Source organism: Nilaparvata lugens, chromosome 3 (assembly GCF_014356525.2).
Source record: "Nilaparvata lugens isolate BPH chromosome 3, ASM1435652v1, whole genome shotgun sequence".
NCBI lineage: Eukaryota > Metazoa > Arthropoda > Insecta > Hemiptera > Delphacidae > Nilaparvata > Nilaparvata lugens.
The window spans coordinates 62,711,140-62,735,650 of record NC_052506.1 but is presented as its reverse complement, the minus strand read 5'-3'; the positions used below and the strand labels follow the sequence as shown (position 1 = coordinate 62,735,650).

The 24,511-nt window shown below is 35.8% G+C and overlaps 1 protein-coding gene across 7 annotated transcripts in view; it reads left to right on the top strand.

Annotated features, from left to right (window-relative positions):
• Positions 1–23,626, top strand: part of LOC111049075 — a 36,104-nt gene extending 12,478 nt beyond the window's left edge. For 4 of the 7 annotated variants that reach the window (XM_039424301.1, XM_039424297.1, XM_039424300.1 and 1 more), the window contains exons 4-10: positions 278–467; positions 8,211–8,317; positions 8,561–8,698; positions 12,620–12,747; positions 18,133–18,257; positions 21,945–22,234; positions 23,372–23,626. In XM_039424301.1, coding sequence (XP_039280235.1) covers positions 278–467; positions 8,211–8,317; positions 8,561–8,698; positions 12,620–12,747; positions 18,133–18,257; positions 21,945–22,234; positions 23,372–23,611 — 1,218 coding nt within the window. In that variant the 3' untranslated portion in view covers positions 23,612–23,626. Of the gene's footprint in view, positions 1–277; positions 468–8,210; positions 8,318–8,560; positions 8,699–12,619; positions 12,748–18,132; positions 18,258–21,944; positions 22,235–23,371 lie in introns of those variants that run through there. The other 3 variants (XR_005570856.1, XR_005570857.1, XR_005570855.1) reach the window with 1 other exon arrangement.
• The last annotated feature ends 885 nt before the right edge of the window (positions 23,627–24,511 follow it).

Genomic DNA, 24,511 nt, shown 5'->3' with positions numbered 1-24,511 from the left:
GCTCATTTCTGTTTCACATAACTACTCCAAATAAGTACTTAGGTAAGAACCGGCACAGCGAGCATGTTTGTGGCTTCAACTTTGTTATTTCCTGATAACTCAAAAATATTATAGATGGCAATGTATGTCAACATATTTTACTGAAAAATTCTCATTTCAAGCTTTAACAGTTTTCTAGATGTAACAGTTACAAACAATAAAGATGACAATATTAAGTGTGACCTACATATTTTACTGAAAAAGTACTTACCAATTTTTATCTTATATGTTTGTTTAGGATGATTCTGACGAAGATTTTGAGATTAGAAGTGAAAGAAGAACGAGGAGATCGCTGCGGGGGCATACTCGCTGGGGGGCGGGGAGCCAGCGCGGCAGGAAGCGGGGGCGGTCGTCAATTGCCAGCTCCAACGATGAGGATGATGATGACCATCTCACAAGTGCTTCTAAGCAGAGGAAATATCCCACACGTTAGTCCATCCTCCATATTTTGTAATATTTCTGCTGGTTATTGTGGAAAATTGATACTGATACATTCGAATGCGAATGGATTCAATTCGAAAAATGAATGAATAAATTTTACATTTTATATTACATTCACTTGAATGTACATCTGTACAAAATCATAGTGAGGCCTGAAAAAAAATCGTATTTAGATGTTTGGATACTTCAAAAACTTGTTAGTTGAGTTTGTTAAAAGTATTTATAGAAAGACTCACTTCAAACTATCAGCATGATTAGTCTAAATTAAATTTTAAATGAGTTGGCATTGAAAAAAATCAAAATAATGTTAAAGCTTATACCTTGACGGTCAGGACAAGATTGACTTCAATTCTCAAACCTAGTATCACATCCATTCTTATATCTGCATCCTGATGATTTCTTATTATTGTAAGAATAGGTTTAAGGCTCATATTAGAACACAAGGACATTGCTGGGACAATAAGATATTGTTTCTCGACTGGTGTCCTTGGTCTAATAAGTGTCATAACAAGTAATGCCTGCCCCGGACACCGAGTGGTGGAGTGAGTGGTACTTATGGTGTCTCAGTCTGTTATCCTATTCTATTACTAGTGTAACAGAAGGGAATACTCTCTTTGAAAATAATAGCAGTCATTTTTTCCTATTCCTATTTTTTCTTACTTATGGATATGGATAATTAATAATGGATAAGGACGAATATCTAAGTAAGGTAGACCATTTCATTGCAGATGACAATTTTATTGAGATTAACTCACCACTAAAATCAATAGCTTGATTAGAAATAAGTTGATAATCACCACCAAATTATTTAATAAGAAAGAAACTAAGTATCTAACAGTTATGAATCCATATCCACCTAGACTTTTCGGTCAACCTAAATTACACAAAACTAATGTTCCTATAAGACCAGTGGTATCTTTTGTTAATTCCCCCTGCTCTAAATTAGCTCACAAACTGAATAGCACCTTTCGATTATTAACGGGTTTTCAACCAAAATTTAGTATAAAAAATGCATTGGAGTCGGCCAACAATATAAAGCATATTCCTGTTCTATCATCTTATAAACTTGTGTCATTTGATGTTACTAATTTATTCACTAACATTCCGGTGGGAGAAAGTCTTGAAAGAGCTGAGGAAATAATGAAAATATCTATCAATGATCATACACTCAGAGAAGAACTGATGGGATTGATGAAGTTATGCACTCAGCATAATTATTTCAAATTCAACAATAGATTTTTTGAACAAAGAGAGGGGTTGACAATGGGGTCACCCCTCTCACCACTCCTAGCTGAATCATTTATGGATAAGTTGGAAAGTAGAACTATTGAAAATAGTCATTTCAAAGATAAAATTGTTTACTGGTCTCGATATGTTAATGATATTATTCGGAAAGGAAGTAACATACAATTGGACAATTACATCAGAGTTTAAAATTCACTGTAGAGGTAGAGCAGGATTGTGTATTGAATTGTGTTTCCACAAGTTTTCTATTTTCAGAAAACCAACTCATACTGATGTTATCATTCCTCTTCATTCTTGTCATCCTATTTCTCACAAACTTGCTGCTTTCAATAGCATGGTCTATAGAGCACTAACAATACCTATGAGTCATCATGATTTTGATATTGAGATCACTAAAATTAAACAGATAAGCAGTCACAAATGGGTATGAAGAAAGTATGGTGGATAGATTATTGAGTAAAATCAACAGACAAATTTCAATTAATTCTAGCTTTGTAGGCTCAAACTTTGAGGAAAAGACTTTGATAACAATCCCATATTTAGGCCTTGTATCTGATAAGATACGTAGGGAATTGAAGAGGAGTGAATTTCATGTTGCTTTCAAGACCAAACCAATTTTAAATTGTATATTTAGCTAGAGTAAAGACAAAATTGATCTTTGGGATAAAAGTGGGGTGTACAAACTTGAATGTGGTGATTGTAATGCTTGTTACGTGGATCAGACATGTAGACATGTATCAAAATTAGAATTAAAGATCAGAGATTGGAATAAACAAAATGGGGAATCTAACCTTGATAACAAATAATCATAAATAAATAAAATAAATAAATATGATTTTATTGCCGTTAAATTCTTAGAACAATAGGCAAAGTCAAATATTGATTACAGTAAGACAAAAGATAAAATCAAATTTTACAGCAACTGTACATACAAAATTACATTACTGAGTCTTAAAATAATACAGTACCTAAGTAAACTGTAAGTCAATTGGATTTTTCAAATACATTAATAATATTCATTTGAATGTACAAAACATATTCCTTACAGCACAACTTGAGCCTTTAGAACAATATATAAATACAAATAGAAACCTCTAAGCAACAATTATTTCACTCTCAAAGAACTCTTCAACACTATAAAAAGGATTTATCACAAGCCAATTCAATAATCTCGTCTTAAATTTCTTTTCTGTCTCTGATATTAAATCTGTAGGTAATTTATTGCAAATTTTTATACCAAATGTATCATAACTTTTGGCTGTTTTGGATAACCTATGATAGGGAATATCATCCTATGACAATTTCTTGTGTTATAGCTATGAGTTTGATGCCTTAATTTTAAATTGGATGAGTTTTTTTTAACATGCAACGATACAGTATATATGTAAAAATTCACTATTGTCATTATTCTAAGCTGGACGAAAAGAGGCTTACAGTGTGCTAGTCTATGAGAATCAGTTAAAACCCTGACCACCTTCTTTTGCAATAATAAAATATTTTCTGCATGACTACTATTTCCCCACAGTAGTATGCCATATGTTGCAATACTCTGAAAAAAGGCAAAATATATCGATCTCAAATAATTATCTGGAACATGATTTTTCAGTTGTCTGATCAGATAAATCACTCTTGAAAGTTTGCTTGATATATAATTAATATGAGCTTCCCAAGTCAAATATCTGTCAATGAATATCCCCAGAAATTTTACATCGCTTATTGCATCCACACAATCTAAGCCACCTCTAAGGGTGAAGTGCATAGTCTGTGTTTTATTCTCGTTGAGCATGAAGCCGTTAGCCCTAAACCATGTCGCTGCTTGCATCAGAGTGGTCTCAGTTGAATTTTTAAGATTTTGAAGGTCAGTACATTTATTGATAAATGTTGTGTCATCAGCATACATTTATCATACATTTATCATCAGTCATTTATCATAAGAATAAAAAGCAATGGCCCGAGAACTGATCCCTGTGGGACACCGAATTTTACACATGCTACATCTGATCTCTTATCTCCAATACACACCACTTGTCTACGTCCCACAAGATAAGTTTTAAATAAGCTAAGATCTGCTCCACAAACGCCATAAAATTTCAATTTATCCAGTTAGAGAGAGTGCACAACACAATCAAAAGCTTTGCTCAGGTCACAAAAGGTCACCTGAGCATACTCTTTATTCTCAAAAGCGCTCAGAATATTCTTGACAAGAGCATCCATGGCTCCAGTAGTTGACCTACCCTTAACAAATCCATTTTGAGCATTAATTATAATATTGTGCTCTTGAAGATATTCATATAACTGCCTATGCATTATGGTCTCAAGGACTTTTGAAAAACATGGCACCAATGAGATGGGACGATAGCTACCTGGAATATCTTTAGGCCCCTTCTTATAGACAGGTACAATTCTGGAAACCTTTAGCACTTCAGGAAAAACTCCATCTCTCAGGCATCTATTTATACAATATGTGAATGGATTTATAATATTATGGATAATTTTCTTCAATAGATTACTTGAAAAGCCGTAAATATCAACACTGGATGAAGCTTTGAAACTAAGTACTATATCAAGCACTTCACGTGTGGAGACTTTGTGAAATGAGAATTTGGGCTTATCCTGGTTAAGAGGGAAATTAAAGTTTTGCTCCAATAAATTAATTGCCGTTAAATTGGGCCGGTCAATCTTATCATGAACATCCATCACTGCGTCCAAGAAAAACTTATTCATTTCATTGGATGTGAATGGAATTGGATCTTTTCGAGCCTCTTCCTGAACAGATTTTATTATTTTCCATGCGGCTTTGCACTTATTACTAGTAGACTCAATTTTAGAAATGTTATATGTTTTCTTAGCTCTATTAATTAACTGCTTATATGATCTTCTAATATCTAAATATGCCTTCCTAGCTTCATCAGTATCATCTCCCCTTGAAATATCTAAATATAACAACACTGTGTTTTTCATTTTCGCTAATTGCGGTGTGTACCAGTTTTTTAGTTTTGTTTTCCTTGCGCCTAGATGATTATTCACAACTATTTTTCTTTCAGGAATGAACATATTAAAATAATAATGTATTATATTGAAAAATCTATTAAATATCTGTTCAGAGTTCAAAGAATGAGTTTCATGCACAAATGTGTTCCAGTCTACATTGGAGAGTGAATTATTCTTAAATAAGTCGAGATTTTCATCTGTCATTGGCCTAGTTACTACTGTCTTCCTAGTCTTTCTACCGTCCGTATTGGAACAAATATTTAAGTCAACCCAAACACAATCATGGTCTGAAAAAGGAAATGCCAGAACATCACATGCAACACTGTCAATCCTGATATTTGTAAAGATATTATCCAAACATGCAGAACCTCTGGTAGCCTTATTATTATGGCAGGCCAAATTGAACTGCCTTAGTAAATTCTTAAATTCATGTACAGTTGCTTTGTCCTGAACAATATCAAAATCGGAGTCAAGTTCACCTCCGAATACAATACTATAGTTTCTCCATCTAGGTCTACTAAAGAAATTCAATACATTCTCAAGCCCTTCTAAAAAAACACTAGAATCGCCCAAGGGTGATCTATATATAGAGACTAGAGCTAATTTCAGTTTATCTAAAGATATACTAGTAACTTCAAAAATTTTTTCACAATTGAAACAACTTAGTTCTAAACAATTGCTATCTGGTACTAGCTCCGGCCTAACATAGATTGAAACTCCTCCATGACTGTAATTTTCTCTACAATAACTATTAACAAGAACATAGTCATCTAGTTTATGAAAAGGAATATCGTCCACCTTACACCAGTGCTCGCTCAAGCAGAGAGCATGAAAATCATTATCATTCCCAAACTCATTCAAAACTACATGCTTTTTATTAATTCCTTGTATATTCAGGAAGCCCACTCTGAATTTTGAATTACCTCTGGAATCGTCAATAAATTTATCCGAATTGACCCCCTCAATCCCATCACGATTACTATTGCTGTAACAATCGATATCAGTATTTTCATTGAGAGAATTTACAATGTTTCGCTCAGGAACACACCTGATATAGGAATGTCTAAAAAATTGTTCTCATCAAGTGATTGTTGGTTGTCTGACAACCGCGACAAGTTTGAGGAATTCATCTCAGAAAGGAGAATTTGAGAGGGTGACTGGGTCACAGGATTTTGAAATTCTATGAGAGAGGATGGCTGCTGGAACTTAATGGGAGTAACAGGATTAGGCGTGACTCTACGGGTTGGCTCTATAGGTGATTCAGGGCCAACAATTCTAACCTCATTCGTGATGGTCACAGAACAATCATATAAATAACACCCTACACTCTGCTTATAGTTATTATTTACATAGTCACTCATAGTCTTTCCCAGTACTCTCTTTGTCGAATTTTTGTAATGAAGTCCTTTTCTCGTGAAATGATGACGCACCAGTGTACTGCTCACATCACTGTATTTAATTGATGAATTTCCTTTATATTTGATTGTTCTATTTAGAATAGCCGTGTTGGTGAAGCAGATGTCGTCATTGAGAGAAGGTGAATCGAAGCGAGATGGTATGGCACTTACTATAATATTTGTTCCAATGTCAGCAGACTCAATCAAATCCAGACCCTGCATTACGGTTAGATAACCGGGTTCATTTACCGAAGTCATTTGAGACTGCCATGATAAATACGTAGTCAGACGTTTTTAAATCCTCAATAAAACCCATACCTCTTTCAATCACTTGTTTCATCTTTGCTCCAGGCAGACAATGAACGAATACATCGAAATCGTCAAGATTATTCAGGTACTTGTGCATGTCTCTTCCCTGGCTGTCCGACAGAACAACGACTTTTCCTTTTTTACAGGCAGAGCGATTACCTAATTTTTTCAATTTCGGTTGGTTGAGGGGAGATCTATGAACTTGAGCTCTCACTCGGAAATTTCTCTGTCCAGACTCTGGTGGTGATGATAACACTTCACTGTCAGCTAAAACTGAAAAACGATTTCTTGTGATCAGTGGATTCGGAGGCGATACATGGGCCATTTTGAAAGTCGTTCTAGGCTTCATGAAAGAGCCTGTAGAATGTAGATTGTGTGTGGATGTATTACAATCATTTTCTTCCACATCCAACATCGATGAAACTCTCTTCAAATCAGCTTCCAATAACTTTATTATCTCCTCCTTTGAGGCAATCTCCAATTTAAATGAATGCACTGCTTCCTCCAAGTCTTTCACTCTCAATTTCAGAGCGCAGATTTCACTCTCCGCCTGTTTTTCATTGGACAATGAATCCTCTAATATCATAGTTCTGTTTTCCCTTTCAATTCTCAACCTCTCTATCAGAGCCTCTTTTTCAAAATTCACATCATTTAGCATGTTCTTTAAATCAGAATTCACCTTTAGTGCAGCGTTGTAATTGTTCAAAAGCGAGGTGATCAAAGGGAATAAATCAATGACTGCTTCATTTGAGACTTTATCACAGATATCAACCAAAGTGGCGTGAAGATCAATAGCAATATCTATAACTGCGTTGTTAATAAGGCCCTCCTTCAAACCATCAATATCTGTTTCCATGCCTAGAATCAAATTGTTTCGACTCGCTCTGGTACGTATTACTCTACTCAAAGACATTTTTAAGATGAAGTCTCAGTATGATGTGATTGGGAGTAGGAGAATTATAAGAGGGATGAGAAGGAAGCGTCAAGAGGGCAATCAAGACGAAAGAAGAAGGAAGCCCCTGATTGAGGATGGTGTAAGGATTTATTGAGTAGGCTATTTTAATTTGAAAAACCCGCTTCACGTGAAACAAGCTATAAGAGGTCAATTTGAATTTGTTTTTATGACAACTGAAGAACGCCACAGGTTGCCAAAAGTCAATCAATACAATTCCCGAGATAAGGCAAGTGATGGCAGTCTTGCCAATCACAAGTTAACAGTTGAGGAAAATGTTGAGTTTCTGCATGTTAATAACAAAGGCAGATCTTTGAACATTCTAGAGGCTTTAGAAATAACTAGAGTAATTAATGACTTTACCCAATATAGTTTAAATGGCCAGATTCATTTCAACCAATACAATATTACGAATTTAGTTTTATCATAACATGTAAGCATACATTAGACGATAGTTTTTCTATTTACATATTTGTTTTATTAACTTTTACTTGTTTTCTTGGTTCTTATTTTGTACTGAAAGTAAATTTTGTTATCATGGTGAGTCTGTTGCTTAAGCCGCCATTTTGTGACACCGTTAAGGGGGAGGAGACTGTCTAGCTGGGCCAATGGCAGGCGCTCATGCCCTTGACCAATAGCAGTTCTCGCCTACTAGTATAAATTCTGCTGCTCTTCTATTTAGTTTTAGTTTATCAGAGATTGGCAATGGTGTAACAACTGAAACCAGTCTTTCTAAGAATCAATAAATCTGTGGTTTTTGACAATTCCTTAGTATTTTTATTTAATTTTCTTACTTTGTTGGCACAAAGTTTAATATCAATCTTTTTATTTCACAGGTACAAAATCTGTTTCTCAGACTGAAAACAAAACTAATGACGGCGAAGGGAAGGCTGATTTCATTGAAACTAGTACCAACAAAAGTTTTGAAGTATTCCCGTTTCAAGTAAGTGAATGTACTGCTAATTAAATGTTCTCTCAAAATAAATTTCAAGTATCAACATTTTTGATCGGTACCCTCCAGCGATCAAGTTGATATATTGTTCATTAAATGAGGTGAAGTATTCACTGGTTAGCATTATTTTGAGATCCGGAAACTACCAATAGCTTGTCTTACCGTTATTCATGTTATGCAAAACCTACTTGCTGCTGTTTAACGTGTGAAAACTTATATTTTATTTTATTTCAGGTGGGTGAGTTTGTTATGAATAAATCTGATGTTAATCAGAAAAATCATCCGATTTGGAGAGTGGATGGAAAGACCCTGCTCCAGAAGTACCAACCTACTGTACAGAAGGGAGAAATCATCTATAAGAATATCCCTACCGTAAGTTGTTAACTCTTACCGTATCGTTCAACTGCATTTCTAAACTTTATTTTCATAGAGTTTGGTTCTCTGTAATAATATACGATTTTTTTGAAAAACCTATACGGTAAGGAATGTTAATACTTGACGTTCAACTAGTCCAGTCAATATAGACATAAAAAAGGGGTTGAGCTTGCAATTTATATTGTAGTTATGATTTTTTAATATATTATTTGGGTACATAAGAGAAGTCCAGAACCAATTTCTTCATGCAAAATTTCCTTGTGCTAGATGCAGGGTGGCCCAAAAACCTCGTATTTTCGGCTCATTTTCCAGTTTTCAGCTATTTCTGCCAAATCTCGTAATCGGACAGAAAAATTTGCTTCTGCCTATTTTTTAGATCATACAATTCTGAATAAAATGAGATCATTCGGAACTCTCTATCTCCAATGAGTACTGAGTCAGGATTTTTCAAAAATGAGTAAAATTTGAAGTAAAAATCAATTTTGATGAATTTTAGTTTTTGATCAACAATATCTTCCGATTGTTAACATTTAGATGTATAATTCAAAATCCCTCTGGGCGTATTTTTGTGCTCTACAATCTGAGATCAGGGAGAGCGCTCTATCTCAAATAGATTTCCAGGTACACCTGACAACAATGCTCCTTGTATTGTGAAAAACACCTAATTTTCAGCTTCCTGAAGAAATTGGTTCTGAACTTCTCTTATGTACCCAAATAATATATTAAACAATCATAACTACAATATAAATTGCATGCACCAATGTATATAGTGACTGGACTAAACCCCCATTCTTTGAATGTGTTGCAGGTATTATTCAGAATATTGTTTTAACGCACTCCCTAAAAACGTTTGTGATTGAATTAAGATTCTGCTATACAAAACCAATTTTTATTTTATCCATATTAATATTTCACTAGTTACCCTCTGGGTTGGAGAACTCGCTCCAACCGACAACTCCAACAACTCGCTCCGTGTTGTAAGTAATCTTTGTAACCCGCAAATTTTAATTGAAAAATCTATTCGAAATGAAAAATTATTCCGTTGCTTCAACATCTTTGTCCCTCATATGTTTCCACATTCATCTTTTGACCGAGCAAAGTGAGACGATTTGGCATTTCTCTTATTGTTTAAATGTTTATATGTTGTGCATTTACGGCGAAACGCAGTAATAGATTTTCATGAAATTTGACAGGTATGTTTCTTTTTTAATTACGCGTCGACGTATATACAAGGTTTTTGGAGATTTTGAATTTCAAGGATAATATAAAAGGAGAACGGAGCCTCCTTCATACGCCAATATTAGAGTAAAAATCTGGTGTAGCGCACTCACACAACTTCCCTTGCCGTTATCAAAATTGATCACCTGACGCTAGTGTTCACGCGCATCTCAAGTCTACTATTCTGAGATCTGAGCCAGCTGGTGACAGGACAATAACGCTGCAGACACACGAAGTCTGCTATCTCTTCATAGTGAATGATTTAATAGAATCAACAGTTGCCAACAGTTTGCAATTGAATAATCTTATTTTCTCGAATTTCGAGCTTATTTTCAATTTTAGGTGAAAATGTTATTGGACATTGATTGTAGAGATTTTTATGCTCAATCTTTTCCACTTGAAATATTTTGTTGCAATTGTATCTGAAGCCTGATAATTGAGAATCTAAAATCAAACTTTGCATAAAGGCGGTGCTCCTGAAATTTTTACAGATAAATGGGACTGGTGGCAGTTGATAGAGCTTATCAATGACTTTTTTAGGTATGAATTTGATCAAAATCGTTGGAGCCTTTTTCGAGAAAATCGCGAAAAACCCTGTTTTTGACAACATTTTTGCCATTTTAGCCGCCATCTTGTATTGCATTTGATCGAAATTGTTCGTGTCGGATCCTTATAGTGTAAGGACCTTAAGTTCTAAATTTCAAGTCATTCCGTTAATTGGGAGATGAGATATCGTGTACACAGACGCACATACACTCATACACACACACACACACACACACACACACACACACACACACACACACACACACACACACACACATACAGACCAATACCCAAAAACCACTTTTTTGGAAATTTAGAAATTGGGGTACCTTAATTTTTTCGGAAAGCAATACTTTCCTTACCTATGGTAATAGGGCAAGGAAAGTAAAAATCAGACTATACAATAAATTATTCATCATAAATCAGCTGACAAGTGATTACACAGATGTGTGGAGAAGCCAGTCTAATGCTGTATTTCCATAAGGTCTATTATAGTTTCAATCACGTACTTGTGGATGAGAATACTGCGTAAGGACTACTGTTCACAGAACTACTATTTACTTTTATAGGTAAGGAAAATATTGCTTTCCGAAAAAATTAAGGTACCCCAATTTCTAAATTTCTATACGTTTCAAGGTCCCCTGAGTCCAAAAAAGTGGTTTTTGGGTATTGGTCTTTAGTATGTGTGTGTGTGTGTAAAGGTGCGTACAGACTTTCGCTCTGCTCCGCAACCGAACGTCACTCGAGCAGAGCGATTGATGATCGACCGGGGAGCAAGAGTGGAACGCGAGAACAGCTAACATCTCCCATAACGTTCATGATCGGTACGAGTGAAGCGCGGGGACGGAGCGATGGCGGAACGAGGGCGGAGCTTGCGCGGAGCGGGTTGGAGGCGCGTATCTGTACGCAGCTTTAGAGTGTATGTGCGTCAGTGTACACGATATCTCATCTCCCAATTAACGGAATGACTTTAAAATCGGAACTTAAGGTCCTTACACTATAAGGATCCGATACGAACAATTTCGATCAAATGCAATTCAAGATGGCGAAAATTTTGTCAAAAACAGGGTTTTTCACGATTTTCTCGCAAATGGTTCCAACGATTTTGATCAAATTTATACCTAAAATAGTCATTGATAAGCTATATCAACTGCCACAAGTCCCAAATCTGTAAAAAATTCAGGAGCTCCTAAAATCCATGCAAAATTTGATTTATTCCAATTATCAGGTCTCAGATATAATTTTAACGAAAAATTTCAAGTGGAAAAGATTGAGCATGAAAACTCTTCAATTAATGTCCAGTAACATTTTCACCTAAAATTGAAAATAAGCTTTATATTCGAGAAAATGTGATAATTCAATTGCAAACTGTTGGCAACTGTTGATTCTATTAAATCATTCAATATGAAGAGATAGAAGACATCGTGTGTCTCCAGCGTTATTTTCCTGTCACCAGCTGGCTCAGATCTTTGAATAGTAGATTTGAGATGCGCGAAAACACTAGCGTCAGGTAATTAATTTTCATAACGGCAAGGAAAGTTGTGTGAGTGCGCCACACCAGATTTTTTCAAATGAGAAGGTGGTCATGTAATACATAATTTTAATACTGAGTTCCAAGAGAAAATGAAAAGCTAAAACCGCACATTGATATCCCAACCCGTATTAGTTTATTGATGTAAAAGTTGTAAATTATGTTTTATATTAACCAGCTGAAATCACGTGTCAGCGCATGAAGTCTGTGTGATAGCTTCCAAATAGCCTCAGCTGAATTCTGAATGAATGGAAAAACTTTTGTAATTGCATGCAATGAATTCTTCAGCTGACTAAATGATAAATCACAACAATTTTTTTCTCACTTTCATATGCTGAAAAAGGACGAAGGAGTGACCGAGTCAATTTTGTTGTCAACAAACTTGACCTGTTAAAAGGTTCCAAGGTTTCAAAATTTGAAGCTGATTGATCAATTCTTTCTAAATTCATTATAGAACATACAAACAGACGGACAATAACTTTGTTCTTCAGTAAGTCAAAAGTGAGAACTCGCTAACGGTCGTTCAATCAATATCAATAGTATTATAGTTTGTGCAAGCATGCTATAATACCTGATTTCTATGTGAAACTTGTGTTCAGTTGGTTGTGATCTTTCGTTTGCAGTACTCTGGATGGACACACCGCACCAACAATGATTTCCAAAAGGTGGAAGTTAAAATAATATCCCAGCAACGCCATGAAACAGTTGTACAACTATTGGTACGAGAGACTGAAGAATTGATAGAAGATCAGTAAGTTTCACTTTTGTCAATCACTATGTATCTAGTTTTGCTGTAAATAACTACTGTTCAAGTATGCTAGACTCTTAATACTCATTTGAACATCTAGGGAGTAAAGTAGAATTTGTATCCCTTGAGATTCAGTGTTTCAAACAACATTTTTCCTCAGTCTACTCCAGAACTTTACCTTTTAGAATATTTCAACTTTTACAATAATTAGAGTACTTCAACTCAAACGTTTTCCATGCGCTGAGCAAAGTAATCTAAGGATTGAAGGAGAAGGCGTATGCAAGTATTGTTATATTTATATCTATCACGGTGTTGTCTATCCTATGGTCTTTTGTCCCTAGGGAGTAAAGTAACTACTTTGGTATTCTGTTTCAGGGAGTATTGATTAAGATATTAATTAAGTAAAGCAGAAACTTCTATTATGCACATTATTTAAATTTTTTCTTATAGACTATATTACTAGTAGTTCTGTGAACAGTAGACCTTGCGCAGTTATAAACCACAGCCTCCTCTAATACTGTTCATCAGAGTAAATTCTGTTCTGTTCTGTCGTTTTGGCGAGATATTGGTGTGAAAACGAATAATAGCTGTTTGGGTTGTTAAAAAATTACAACACTTAACCTATTTCGGACCATGTGTTATCTAAATTTGGGAGAGGAATAGCTCAAGGTTACCTTATTTCTCCTCTCTCAATCATTTTGATAATGTTCTTATTGTTAATGAATAAAGGCGGCTGAATGGTGTGCCACCATAGGCTATCAATAGCTGGAATCAACAAAAACAAAAAATGAAGAACGATTGAAAAAATCTGGTGTGGCGCACTCACACAATTTTCCTTGCCGTTATGAAAATTGATCACCTGACGCTAGTGTTCCCTTGCATCTCAAGTCTACTATTCAAAGATTTGAGCCAGCTGGTGACAGGGCTGGGTATGAAACAAATACCCGTAGGGCTTCGCTTCGGCAGAGGAACAGAAATTCAGACGAAATCTTTCATCCTGTATAACTTGGTAACCAAGTATTTTCGGACCTATGTTAATTGGAAATTTTTTCCTTTTTTTGATGTGAGGAATCACGCCTGACTTATCGGCACCTTTTTTCAGAACATTTTATAAGGTTTTTTGAAATTTTGCATTTTGAGGATAATACAAAAAGAAAAGGAGTTTCCTTCAAACGCCAATATTACCTTAATAATCAAACTATAGAATTATTCATCATAAATAAGCTACAGTCGAGTGGATTATTAATTGCATGCAATTAATATCTCAATGTAACTTGGTAAAAAATCAGCTGTTGTGTGGACTATTACTTGCATGCATTGTCGCATGCAATTAATAACTGAAAGTAGCATAGTATTTTCTCTCGACCTTTCTCTGCTTTCAACTCGGGCTGACCTGTTGCCAGTATGTCTTGAAGGAGATTAGCTTTTGATGTTAGCATTTTTGATACACCAGCCCCAACTGCCATTAGTCGTTTTCACACCGATATTTTTTCGCCGACACGACAGGACAGAATTTACTATGGTGGACAGTATGGACAGAGGAGGCTGTGGTTTATAACTGCACGAGGTCTACTGTTCACAGAACTACTAGTAATGCAGTCGGCAGCTGATTAATCTATCCTTAATGTAACAAAGATAAGAACTGGCTTATACACGGTCGGTATAGGAGAATTATGTTTGACGCATCATCACGTCTGAACTACTCTACTGATTAATTTGAAATTTTGCAGGAAGATTTTGAATTTACCGAGGATGGTTATAGGCATATTTTCATTATTATTTATAAAATGTTAATCAATTAATGTTAATTCAGTAGTTGAAACAAATTTATTCAATTTCATATTCAATTCAAGTTTATGAAAGATGTAAATCTAACCTAAAAGTCTAATCCGTGAGTGGCTTTGGGGTCTAACGGATAGCGAGCGCGACTTCTGATTGAGAGATTACAGGTTCGATACCCGATGAAACTCATTTTTTTTGCAGTACTGGTGGAGGCATCACTGCTGTTATCAAGCAGCCTGATTACAAACCAACTTAATAAACAAACTATCGAATCGCTGAAAAATGAAAATCTTATTATGTGGACATAGACGCTTTATTTTTGTGAATAATTATTATTTGTAATAGATAACTATTAATATAACACAAACATGTTCTGAGATGCAAGCTTTCTGCTTTTTATTATTAATATTATATTATTATTATTATCAAAGCATTTTTAGTTATACCAGCATATACCGGGTGATTCATAAAGGACTTTACAACTTTGAAAATTCATATAAATCTTATTAAACAAGGTACACAGCTGGTTTTTGGTGTTGTCTTAAAGGAAAACACTTCAAGTTTTTCTTACCTTAAACTTAAGAATTTCTATGTGACTTCCGTTGGTTATCCTGCAGACATCCCATCGATAGTCGATTTCTTCCCAGACTCGCATTAGCATTTCAGGTGTAACTTGCTCAACAGCAGCGCAAATCCTTGCTCTAAGTTCAGGTAGAGTGGCTGGCAAAGGAGTTACATACACCATATCTTTTATGAAACCCCACAAGAAAATATCCAGCGTTGGTAGATCTGGGGAACGAAGATGCCATGCAATTGGCGCATTACGGCCAATCCACTGATTTGGAAAACGGTCATTAAGAAAATCCCTAACGTCAGTCAGATAGTGTGGTGGTGCGCCATCTTGCATAAAGAAAACATTTCGTTCTCGGTCATCCTCATCGATCTGTGGTATCAAAAATTTTTGCAGCATATCAAGGTACACTATGCCGTTTTTCAAACCAAAATACACAGCTAGCACGCTCGGGTCCAGTGAAGGCAGCCATCTTTGACGTAACTGCCGCTAGCGCTTGTGCGGCGCGACCAGGCACTAGCGGACTACGCGGGTCAAAACGTGGAGTGTTTTCTTTGGAAACAATACCAGAGCCAGCTGTGTACCTTGTCTAAGAAGATTTACATGAATTTTCAAAGTTGTAAAGTCCTTTTTGAATCAGCTTGTATATTGTCATTTGAAAGCAAAACAATTCTACATTTTACAAAACGTTTAGGTTACTAACTTTTGAGTTATGTTTAAACTTACACTAGTGGCCCCCACTAGATATTTATCTCGGGCCACTTCCGTGTTTCGGATGGACACGTTAAGCCGTCGGTCCCGGCTGCCGAAAAAGCAGTCGTTAGGTCATGTCAGAGGCCCTGAAATTGATCAGTTGCGACCTGAAAACTCTGACACCAGACCTGAGCCAGCCAGGTCACTTGATATTATTATTATTATTATTAGTGGCCCCCTGGGTTGAAGAACTCGCTCATGAACTTTTTTTATTGATCTCTGGAATCCGCAACTTGTAATTAAAAAGTAATTATTGTTGGAGAGTTATAAACCCTGAAAAAGCAAAGTGAAAAGCAAGTTGTTCTCCTCACAACTAGTCTCAACAAAGCTGCAAAGTCAAAAATTTTGTTTAAAACATTCCCTTCAAATTCTTTTGTCAATTGGTCTATTGTTGCAAAAATGGAGATTTCACGCTTAACACTAAAGATGTTGCAAAAGGTGTAGGGAAATTCGTAAAAACGTGAAATTATACATTAAATCGAAGAGAATTTATTGCTCTATAAGCTCATAATTAACATGGATTTCTCTCATCGATTTTTCAAAAGTTATAAGAGCAAAAATAGAAAAAATTGTGGCAAACGTGTTTTTTTTCAAAAATTTCACACCTTTAAGAGCTAATATCTCGAAAACTAGAGGAGATATAAAAAAGTTGTAGAACGAAAATATTGTTAGAAATTATGTAAGCTCCAATTTGTTATATGACAATCAAGTCCTTAAGATACAAAGTTTTTGAGTTTTATGCGAGAAACCAAAAAAATTGTACCTTTAAACCACCCCCACCCCCTTAGCACAGGGGGTTGGGTTGGGAACATTTGATATGTTCACCTCCTTACTACCCTTAACAGATCTGTGGGATCAAAAATTGTCTTCCAAACATTTCCCTCTATACCCCTTTTTGAGCATTCATTGCCTGGACTAATACTCTTACAAGAAACTCTTACATAAGAATAATATTTTTGAATAATAAAAAACTCAAGCAAATAACAGTTGAAATTAAATTAAATAGAAAATGATCCTCATAAAATCTTAATCCTAGTTCTATTCATGATTGGGATTCATAACTCATCATGGAAGAGTCGTGAGCCGATAGTGCTTTTAATCAGGAATGATCTTCACATGGACCCAAGGTCTGTGTGTGAAGAATAGTTCTTCGGCTTGCCAATACGTTTGGAAGATTCCGAGGAAAGATTCAGATTTGTAAGATATTCATTACGTGAGTTAGGATTAGCTTTTTTTTTAAATAGATAATACCGTAATAGATACAGTAGATGAGGTAATACGTAATAGATAGATGGGTAGATAATAATCATCAACACATTTCTCAGATGGAAGATTCAATTAATTCAAATCCCTAAATTATATTTTAACCTTATTTTATTTACCTTAGCGGTTATTTGAAAATACAATTATCCATACATGATGAAACGCAATCAAACTTAATCGGACATGACACTATTTGGAGAATTTTGAACATTAAGAAAAATAAAACTTAAATGAACTACCTATAATAATATTTTTTCTTGCCCCAAAAAGGGGCGAAACTGAGGACTACATGTATACAATTTTACTGTTCCTAGCCAAGTGTCTTCCGAAACGTAATCTGGTCTCTCGGTTGGGGGGTTCGCCCCACTTCTGTCTTTAGAAACGGGTCTTTTATTGGTCGTTTGAAAAGGTGGGGATCATATTTGGCCAATCGCCGCGTGGCTTTTAGGGCCTTGGGACCGAGTGGGAACTGCAAAATCTTCATTTCAAATGTTGCAACTCTCTGGCTTATCACACCTCATATTGTGCCAGAAAGGCTAAGTTGGAGTGGTAATTCTATTATCTACGTTCCCCGACGACTCGGAGCCTCAATTTTTGAATATATATCCTGGGAAACTAGCTTGGGTCTACATGTCACGGCCGTTCAACTAGAAAAGAAGAGAGAGTTCTGCTAACTCGCTTACAATAGTAATTACCTATTACAAATTACATCTTCTTTATAACTTAATTTAAGCCTGAATTTAAAACTGTGCTCGGCACAACGTCAAGGTTTTTTTTCAAAAATTATAATCAATTCAATAATTTAATGACTTGCTTTCATGTGATACAAAATTGAAATTAAACGCTTACGTCCACTTAAGTTGACGTTGATTGACTACTCAATCATTACATTTTTCTAATTGAGTCTATTCTAAAAATTGTGTGTATAATTTTAATAATAGAATTTGAATACTTCCTTTTCATCTTTGTTTTGTCTCTCACTTTGACATATTTTCCTTATCGAATTCGTCAAATTTCAGGAAAGCTATTGATAAATATATGGAGGAGTATAAGATATACCAGGACGCATTTGAAATATACATACAGACACTGATATCTCAAGTCCTAGACTCAAATTTCCTTATGGAAATCATCCGTGAGAATGGTCAGTACCTCTAATGCATATTCATTGTCTTCTTGATTAATTTTATTATATTATTTTCAGTCGAGTATTCAATACTCATTGTATTCACCCACAATGCTTGTAATGTATAAAGCTTATTATAAATGCATCTTCTGTTGATATCTATCTATTCATGGCAGATAATCTTAATGAATATACGAGGGTAGGCTGATAAGTAATGCACACATACTTGTCGAGCAAAACCAATAACTTCAGAAGCGAGAGTGGTGGTTTGTGGAAGCTCTATTTATCCTTTATACGGCTGTGTATTTTGAATGCGTTGTGTTCATTCAGATTGGTTTGGTTAGTTGCGTCGTGTTCTGGTGTTAAGTAAACGTGAATTAAACAACGCGCTGTTATCGATTTTTTCGAAGCAAGTGTGCATTACTTATCGACCTACCCTCGTTATATAATCTCATAGCATATGAAATTTTTCAAATAAACTCCCGTTAATATTGTTAAAATATGAACTAGTCTCACTTTGTTCAAAGTTCAACTTTTCTCATATTTGGTTTAAATATGATAGTTGAAACATATTTTTTCATGAGTTATTCAATGCAAATTGAAAGAAAGATCGTTTTGTTCATTTAAGACCAAGTTAACATTTTTATCATGACGGGTTTCTGACATGAAATCTGACTATGAATTCTTCATCCTTCGACCAAATTAGACGTATGATAAATATGATTTCAAACCGCCTTGACATCAATAAGAATGATTAGTACAAGAGGATCCGATCGTTGATAAAAAGGTATGTTGATGCCAAAAGGTATGAATTTTAAAATTGTTGATGCTTGAGGTCTCCTCATATGCCCTTATCCTTTAAGATTTACTGAAATTAAGTGCATCTAACGGGTGAGTGGTTATAATAGATCTCAGGAACTATATACGAATGAAACTATCAATGTGAGAACAATAAAGTTAGAGATGATGCTTAGAGCTCAAAATATAGGGTTTCCTCGAAATGCAAGGACATTTTTATCGAGTGTACTTGAAAATTATTTGAGGTAGAAAGGTCTACCTGCTCATAAACTATAAATTTAAATGCTGGCAATTAGAAGATACAGGGTGGGGCAGAGTGGACTCCCTGATATGATCGGTTAACTGTATAAAAACCATACAAGATTATTACAAAAGCTTTTTATTCCTGAAATATAAATACAATGCAATTTATTTTTCATTAAGTTTTAAAAATGATATCGTCCAGGTGACGACCTTGACGAGCGATTCACATATTCAGGCATTCCATGAAGTTTTCAAAAACTCTACGCAGCATATCTGGCGTTATTCCAGTGATAACATCAACAATTGCTTCCTTAAGGGCTTCCAAGGTCCTTGGTCGAACTTTGTAAACCTCAGATTTGAGGTAACCCCAAAGAAAATAATCGCATGGGCTTAGATCGGGGGTGCGAGGGGGCCATGAAACATCCCCTCGTAATGAGATCAAGCGGCCAGGAAACCGTTGTTGCAGAATTTGGCAAAAGCGACGGGCGGTATGAGCCGTGGCACCATCCTGTTGAAACCAAAAGGCTTCCAAATTATTTTCCTCACCATACTCCTCAATTCTGGGGGAGAAAAATTCTCCAACATCTGACAATAGCGCACAGCGTTCACAGTAATGGTTGCACCTTCCGATTCAAAAAAGTAGGGGCCAATTATGCCTATGGAGGACACAGCACACCACACAGTCACTTTTTGAGAATGAAGAGGTTTTTGGTGGAGAGTTCGTGGGTTTTCAGCTGCCCAGTAACGAAAATTTTGTTTATTTACTGTGCCCGAGAGGTGAAAATGTGCCTCATCACTAGACCACAGAATAGTGCCGTGTTGTAAAGAAGCCAGTATTGCATTGCAAGCATCTGTACGTTTAACAAAATCTGCTGGCATCAATTCTTGAACAACCATCAACTTATACGGGTGTAAATTGAGGTCTGAGTGTAAAATTCGCCTCCATTTCCTTATGGTTTTAGCATCAGGAACACTATCATAACGATTCAAACCAAACCGTCTACGAAATGCACGCTGGGTCGCCACCACACTATCCTTATTTTTAAAGAACGTTTCGACTATAAAACCACGATGCTCGCCAGTCCATAGTATGGTGTACTAATAATGGCGTCTTTTCCCCCACCACATGGAACCTCTCCCACTCCGCTAACTCATGCACGTACTCTTCAGTGACTGATTGAAACTAGGGAGTCCACTCTGCCCCACCTTGTACAATCGATTAAAAACAAAATTCCTCAATATTTCTTAAAAAAAAAAACTTGTTTATGTAAAATTTTAATTCAATACTCATTGAAGATAAAGAGCTTTGAAATTTCATACCAAATTCTGTTAGTTGGTAAAAATGTAGAAATGGATTCCTGTCTGCTAGCTGTATCTGGCAGAAACTGAGCACAGCGTGAATTTCCTGTCTCCGTTTGTCCGTCAATATGCATGGATTCAAACTTGGATATACTTGAAGGAAGAAAAACGACTATTGAACAAGAAAAAAATCAATGTTTACAATTTCATATCCTTTGAAATTATTGAACAGTAATTAAATAGAATGAAGACAAAAATATTTAAATAAGGTGAACGAAACAGAACAAATACAAAGTATCCAAGATGGCTACGAACATTTATATTCGTTAATTTATGATCAAAATAATGTATTATCACTTTTATAAATCATATAATATATTATTTCTTCAATTGTAATGCTCTAATACATAGTATGCAGAACACGTTTATTATATCCTGAATAATGGAACTATGGACACTGAGCCGATATCAAGTGTTCAACATTCATCCACTATCTGTCTTTCACTTCTCCGCCGGCTCTTCATTACTGATTTTGAGAGCAGATCTAGTATGCAGCAATGCACTAGTCAATAGAAAAGTTGAAATTCGGGTGGAATTAATAGACGACATAATTATAGTATTATAGAAAAAAGTAAGTGAAGAAGTAGTTTAGTGATGAAAGCTGCCTCTGTTGGTACTAAATCTTTGCTGATTAAACAGAGTCATAGAGAAAAGATAGTATAAGAAGATATACCATCATATAGGTCGTTTATATTCCAAATGTCTAGCCGATTACTGTCGACTACTGTCTATTATTACGGTTTTGGGGCCGGGTTAAGAACGGCACAGTATGAGAGAATACCAGCGTCACATAGGCCCGGTTGCACAACAGCCGGTTAAATTTTAACCGTGATTAATTTCACGTGAACCAATCAGAGGAGGCATTTTTGAAAAGACGACTTCTCTGATTTGTTCTCGTGGAATTAATGACGGTTAAAATTTAATCGCTGCTGCCGCTGCTGTGCAACCGGCACATAGTTTCACGAAAAATAACTACTAGGACTATCGGCTTCAATTAACAGTGGAGTTTGGAACATAAAAGCCCTATACATACAATGGAGCGTATTCTTATGCTATATTTTCTCTATGATAGTATTCATACACTACATCCGTAAACGGAGGTAGTGATTCATAGCACTAATTGTACCTCAGCACGGTAGAGGAAATCTAATCCTTTGAAATTTGTCCTTTCAAAACTTGTGTACATGTTTCAACCCGGGAAGGATTATTTCACAACATAAATAATTGTTAGTTTGAACTAATACTATTTAATATTTGAAATTGGTAATAATCAAGCAAATTAACGTGGATGTTACAATGTTTCAGATACCTACTTTTTGAATAGCGTGAAGACGATTGATGAGAAGACTTGTGACCGTAGGAAACAACTATCAGAATTTGCCAAGTTGCAACCGATGGTTGAGAAAAGTGTGGCCACGTGGCCGTGCATCGATGTTCTGCAAGATTCGCCGCAGACAGATGCAGATATCAGCAAAGAGATGTGTGCCTCGTGCCTTACTAGTGCAGCCACCAAACGAGTCATTGTCTTTGGCCAACCCTACAATAGCGACAATCTTGAAGGTTGCCCTCCTGATCCTGAAGTTAGTAAACACAAGGTAAGATATCTGATTTCATTTATTTATTTCATTGTTTACAAATGACTCGTACAAAAAACTTGAGGAAAATCACAAGAGGCTCATGCATGCCTCTTAAAATTGATCCAATAATATTATAATAAGAAAACAAAGATATTGTCAAATTTCACTAAAAATTTTATTAACAACTTTAAAACAGAACCATGGTTTCACGTAGTTAACCAACGCATCCTTGTTTTGTTTGCATATTTGTTTTCTTATTATGGAGAGATTTCGCAACATCACCATCAATTCTACCAATAATTATACTTTACAGTCCTAATCAAAATCTAGATTTATCACTTTCACTTTTTAATCAGTCAAAACTGATCAAGGTAATTTCTTCGAACTCATGAAAATATGCGTTCCTCGCCTTCAAATGGACTCTTCCACCATACAGTTATGCAGTTGGCGCCTCATTTCCGTTGTCCCAGTCATTGTTATACACGAGTCTTGATAAGAACTTGTCTAATCCACCCAGCACGACCCCTCATACATGTGATTTTCATTTGCGTCACTCCTCTAGGGTTTAAAGAACCCTACTATTTAAAATTCGAAACAACATTCATTTTGTCACTTTCTATTATTTTGTTTCACCCAAGTCCCACTTCGAATCACAAAAGTTGGTTCCAAGGAATCTGGAATACATAATAAGTATTATATATACTACATAATAAGTATTCTAGATTCCTTGGTTTGTTCCAAGTGCATCAATTTACGTAAAATTGTTTAAATGGAAGTTTTTCTTGGCCTTAGAAAAACCGTTAATAGCTAAACGTATACTTACTTACTTACTATCCACCTCGAAGAAATCATTTGTAATAAATGAAAAATAAAGAAAGTAAGGGAAAGATTGAAAGTTGGAATAAGAAATTGAACAAAAATTATCAACATATTAACAACAAATATTATCATTGATGCAGCAATTATATTACCGTATACGAGTTGTATTCGACCTTTAAAGCAAACGTGAGGAATTTACAAGGCTCTTGCGCTCGCTATGTTCATGCCAAAACACATTTAGTATGTGCATTAAAAACGTTGCATAAACTATCAGAGATAAGTTGATTTATTTTTGTGATGATGATTTTTCAAATTAGTAATTTGCTTGTGTTTCAGAATTTCTTATTGTGTAAAAGGTGCATTGACTTGGTTACTCTATTCAATAAGATAGTTCATCAGAAGTATCAGGTGTTCATCAGTTGTGCCAACAAAGTTCAGGAGAAGAGAACGATGGACCCAGCCAAAGACACAACTGTCATTCTCAATGAATTGCTAGCTGATGAACCGTGGATCTCTCAAGTAAGCACTTTCACTTATACTCATTTTAATCAATGTGTACAATTTATTGTCGAGTGAAATCCCCAGCAGGCAACTGGGCCGACGACAGAATGAACCAGAATGATGAATATGGTTGGCGTTGTGATAATTATCCTGTTGTGAAAACATTAGACTAGTGTAGGAATGGAAGTATTCAAGTTTATTTATTTATCGGATCTCTGGTACAGTACCTACAGGGTCTGTATAATAAGTAACCGGACTGACCTCGAGAAATTTTTTATTGGCAAAATATGTACACTTTTTCTTTAGAAATCTTCAAAGTAGTTCCCATTGGAGTCGATAACGCGCTGATACCGGATTTTCCGATCCCTGAACGCTCCCTGGAAGTCGGCAACCTCTATGCTGTCTAGAGCCCTCGTCGTAGCACGTTGAACGTTTTACAGAGTCCCGAACCGCGTCCCCTTAAGTTGCTCTTGATCTTGGGGAACAAAAAATGTCCGGTGGTGCCATATCCGGGCTGTAAGGAGGATGTGGCAACGTTACCCTCGACTGTTTGGCCAACTGCTCGGTGACGAGCAGGCAGGTGTGCGACGGAGCATTGTCGTGATGGAGGATCCACGAACCGGCAATCCCCAGACGGACTCGATGAACCCGGGCGGTTAGTCGACGGAGCTCCTCTCTGTAGTATTAGCAATATGCGGAAATGTTTACTTTTGATCGATTTTTTTTACATTAACAGATTGTATTGCAGTGTTGTAGCTCTCTGCCGGTAGTCTAGTCCTAGATTCCGGAAACTACATATATGTTGTATTGGTTTTAACTGTCTCTATGCAATCTTAGTCTAATTGATTACTTAATTCAAATTGCTTGAAGTTATCATTCTCCACATTTGACACATGATGATGACTGATGAGTTATTGAATAAGTCAATAAAATGTAATTGTCAGTTCCAATCTAATATAATTTATTGTTTTTCTC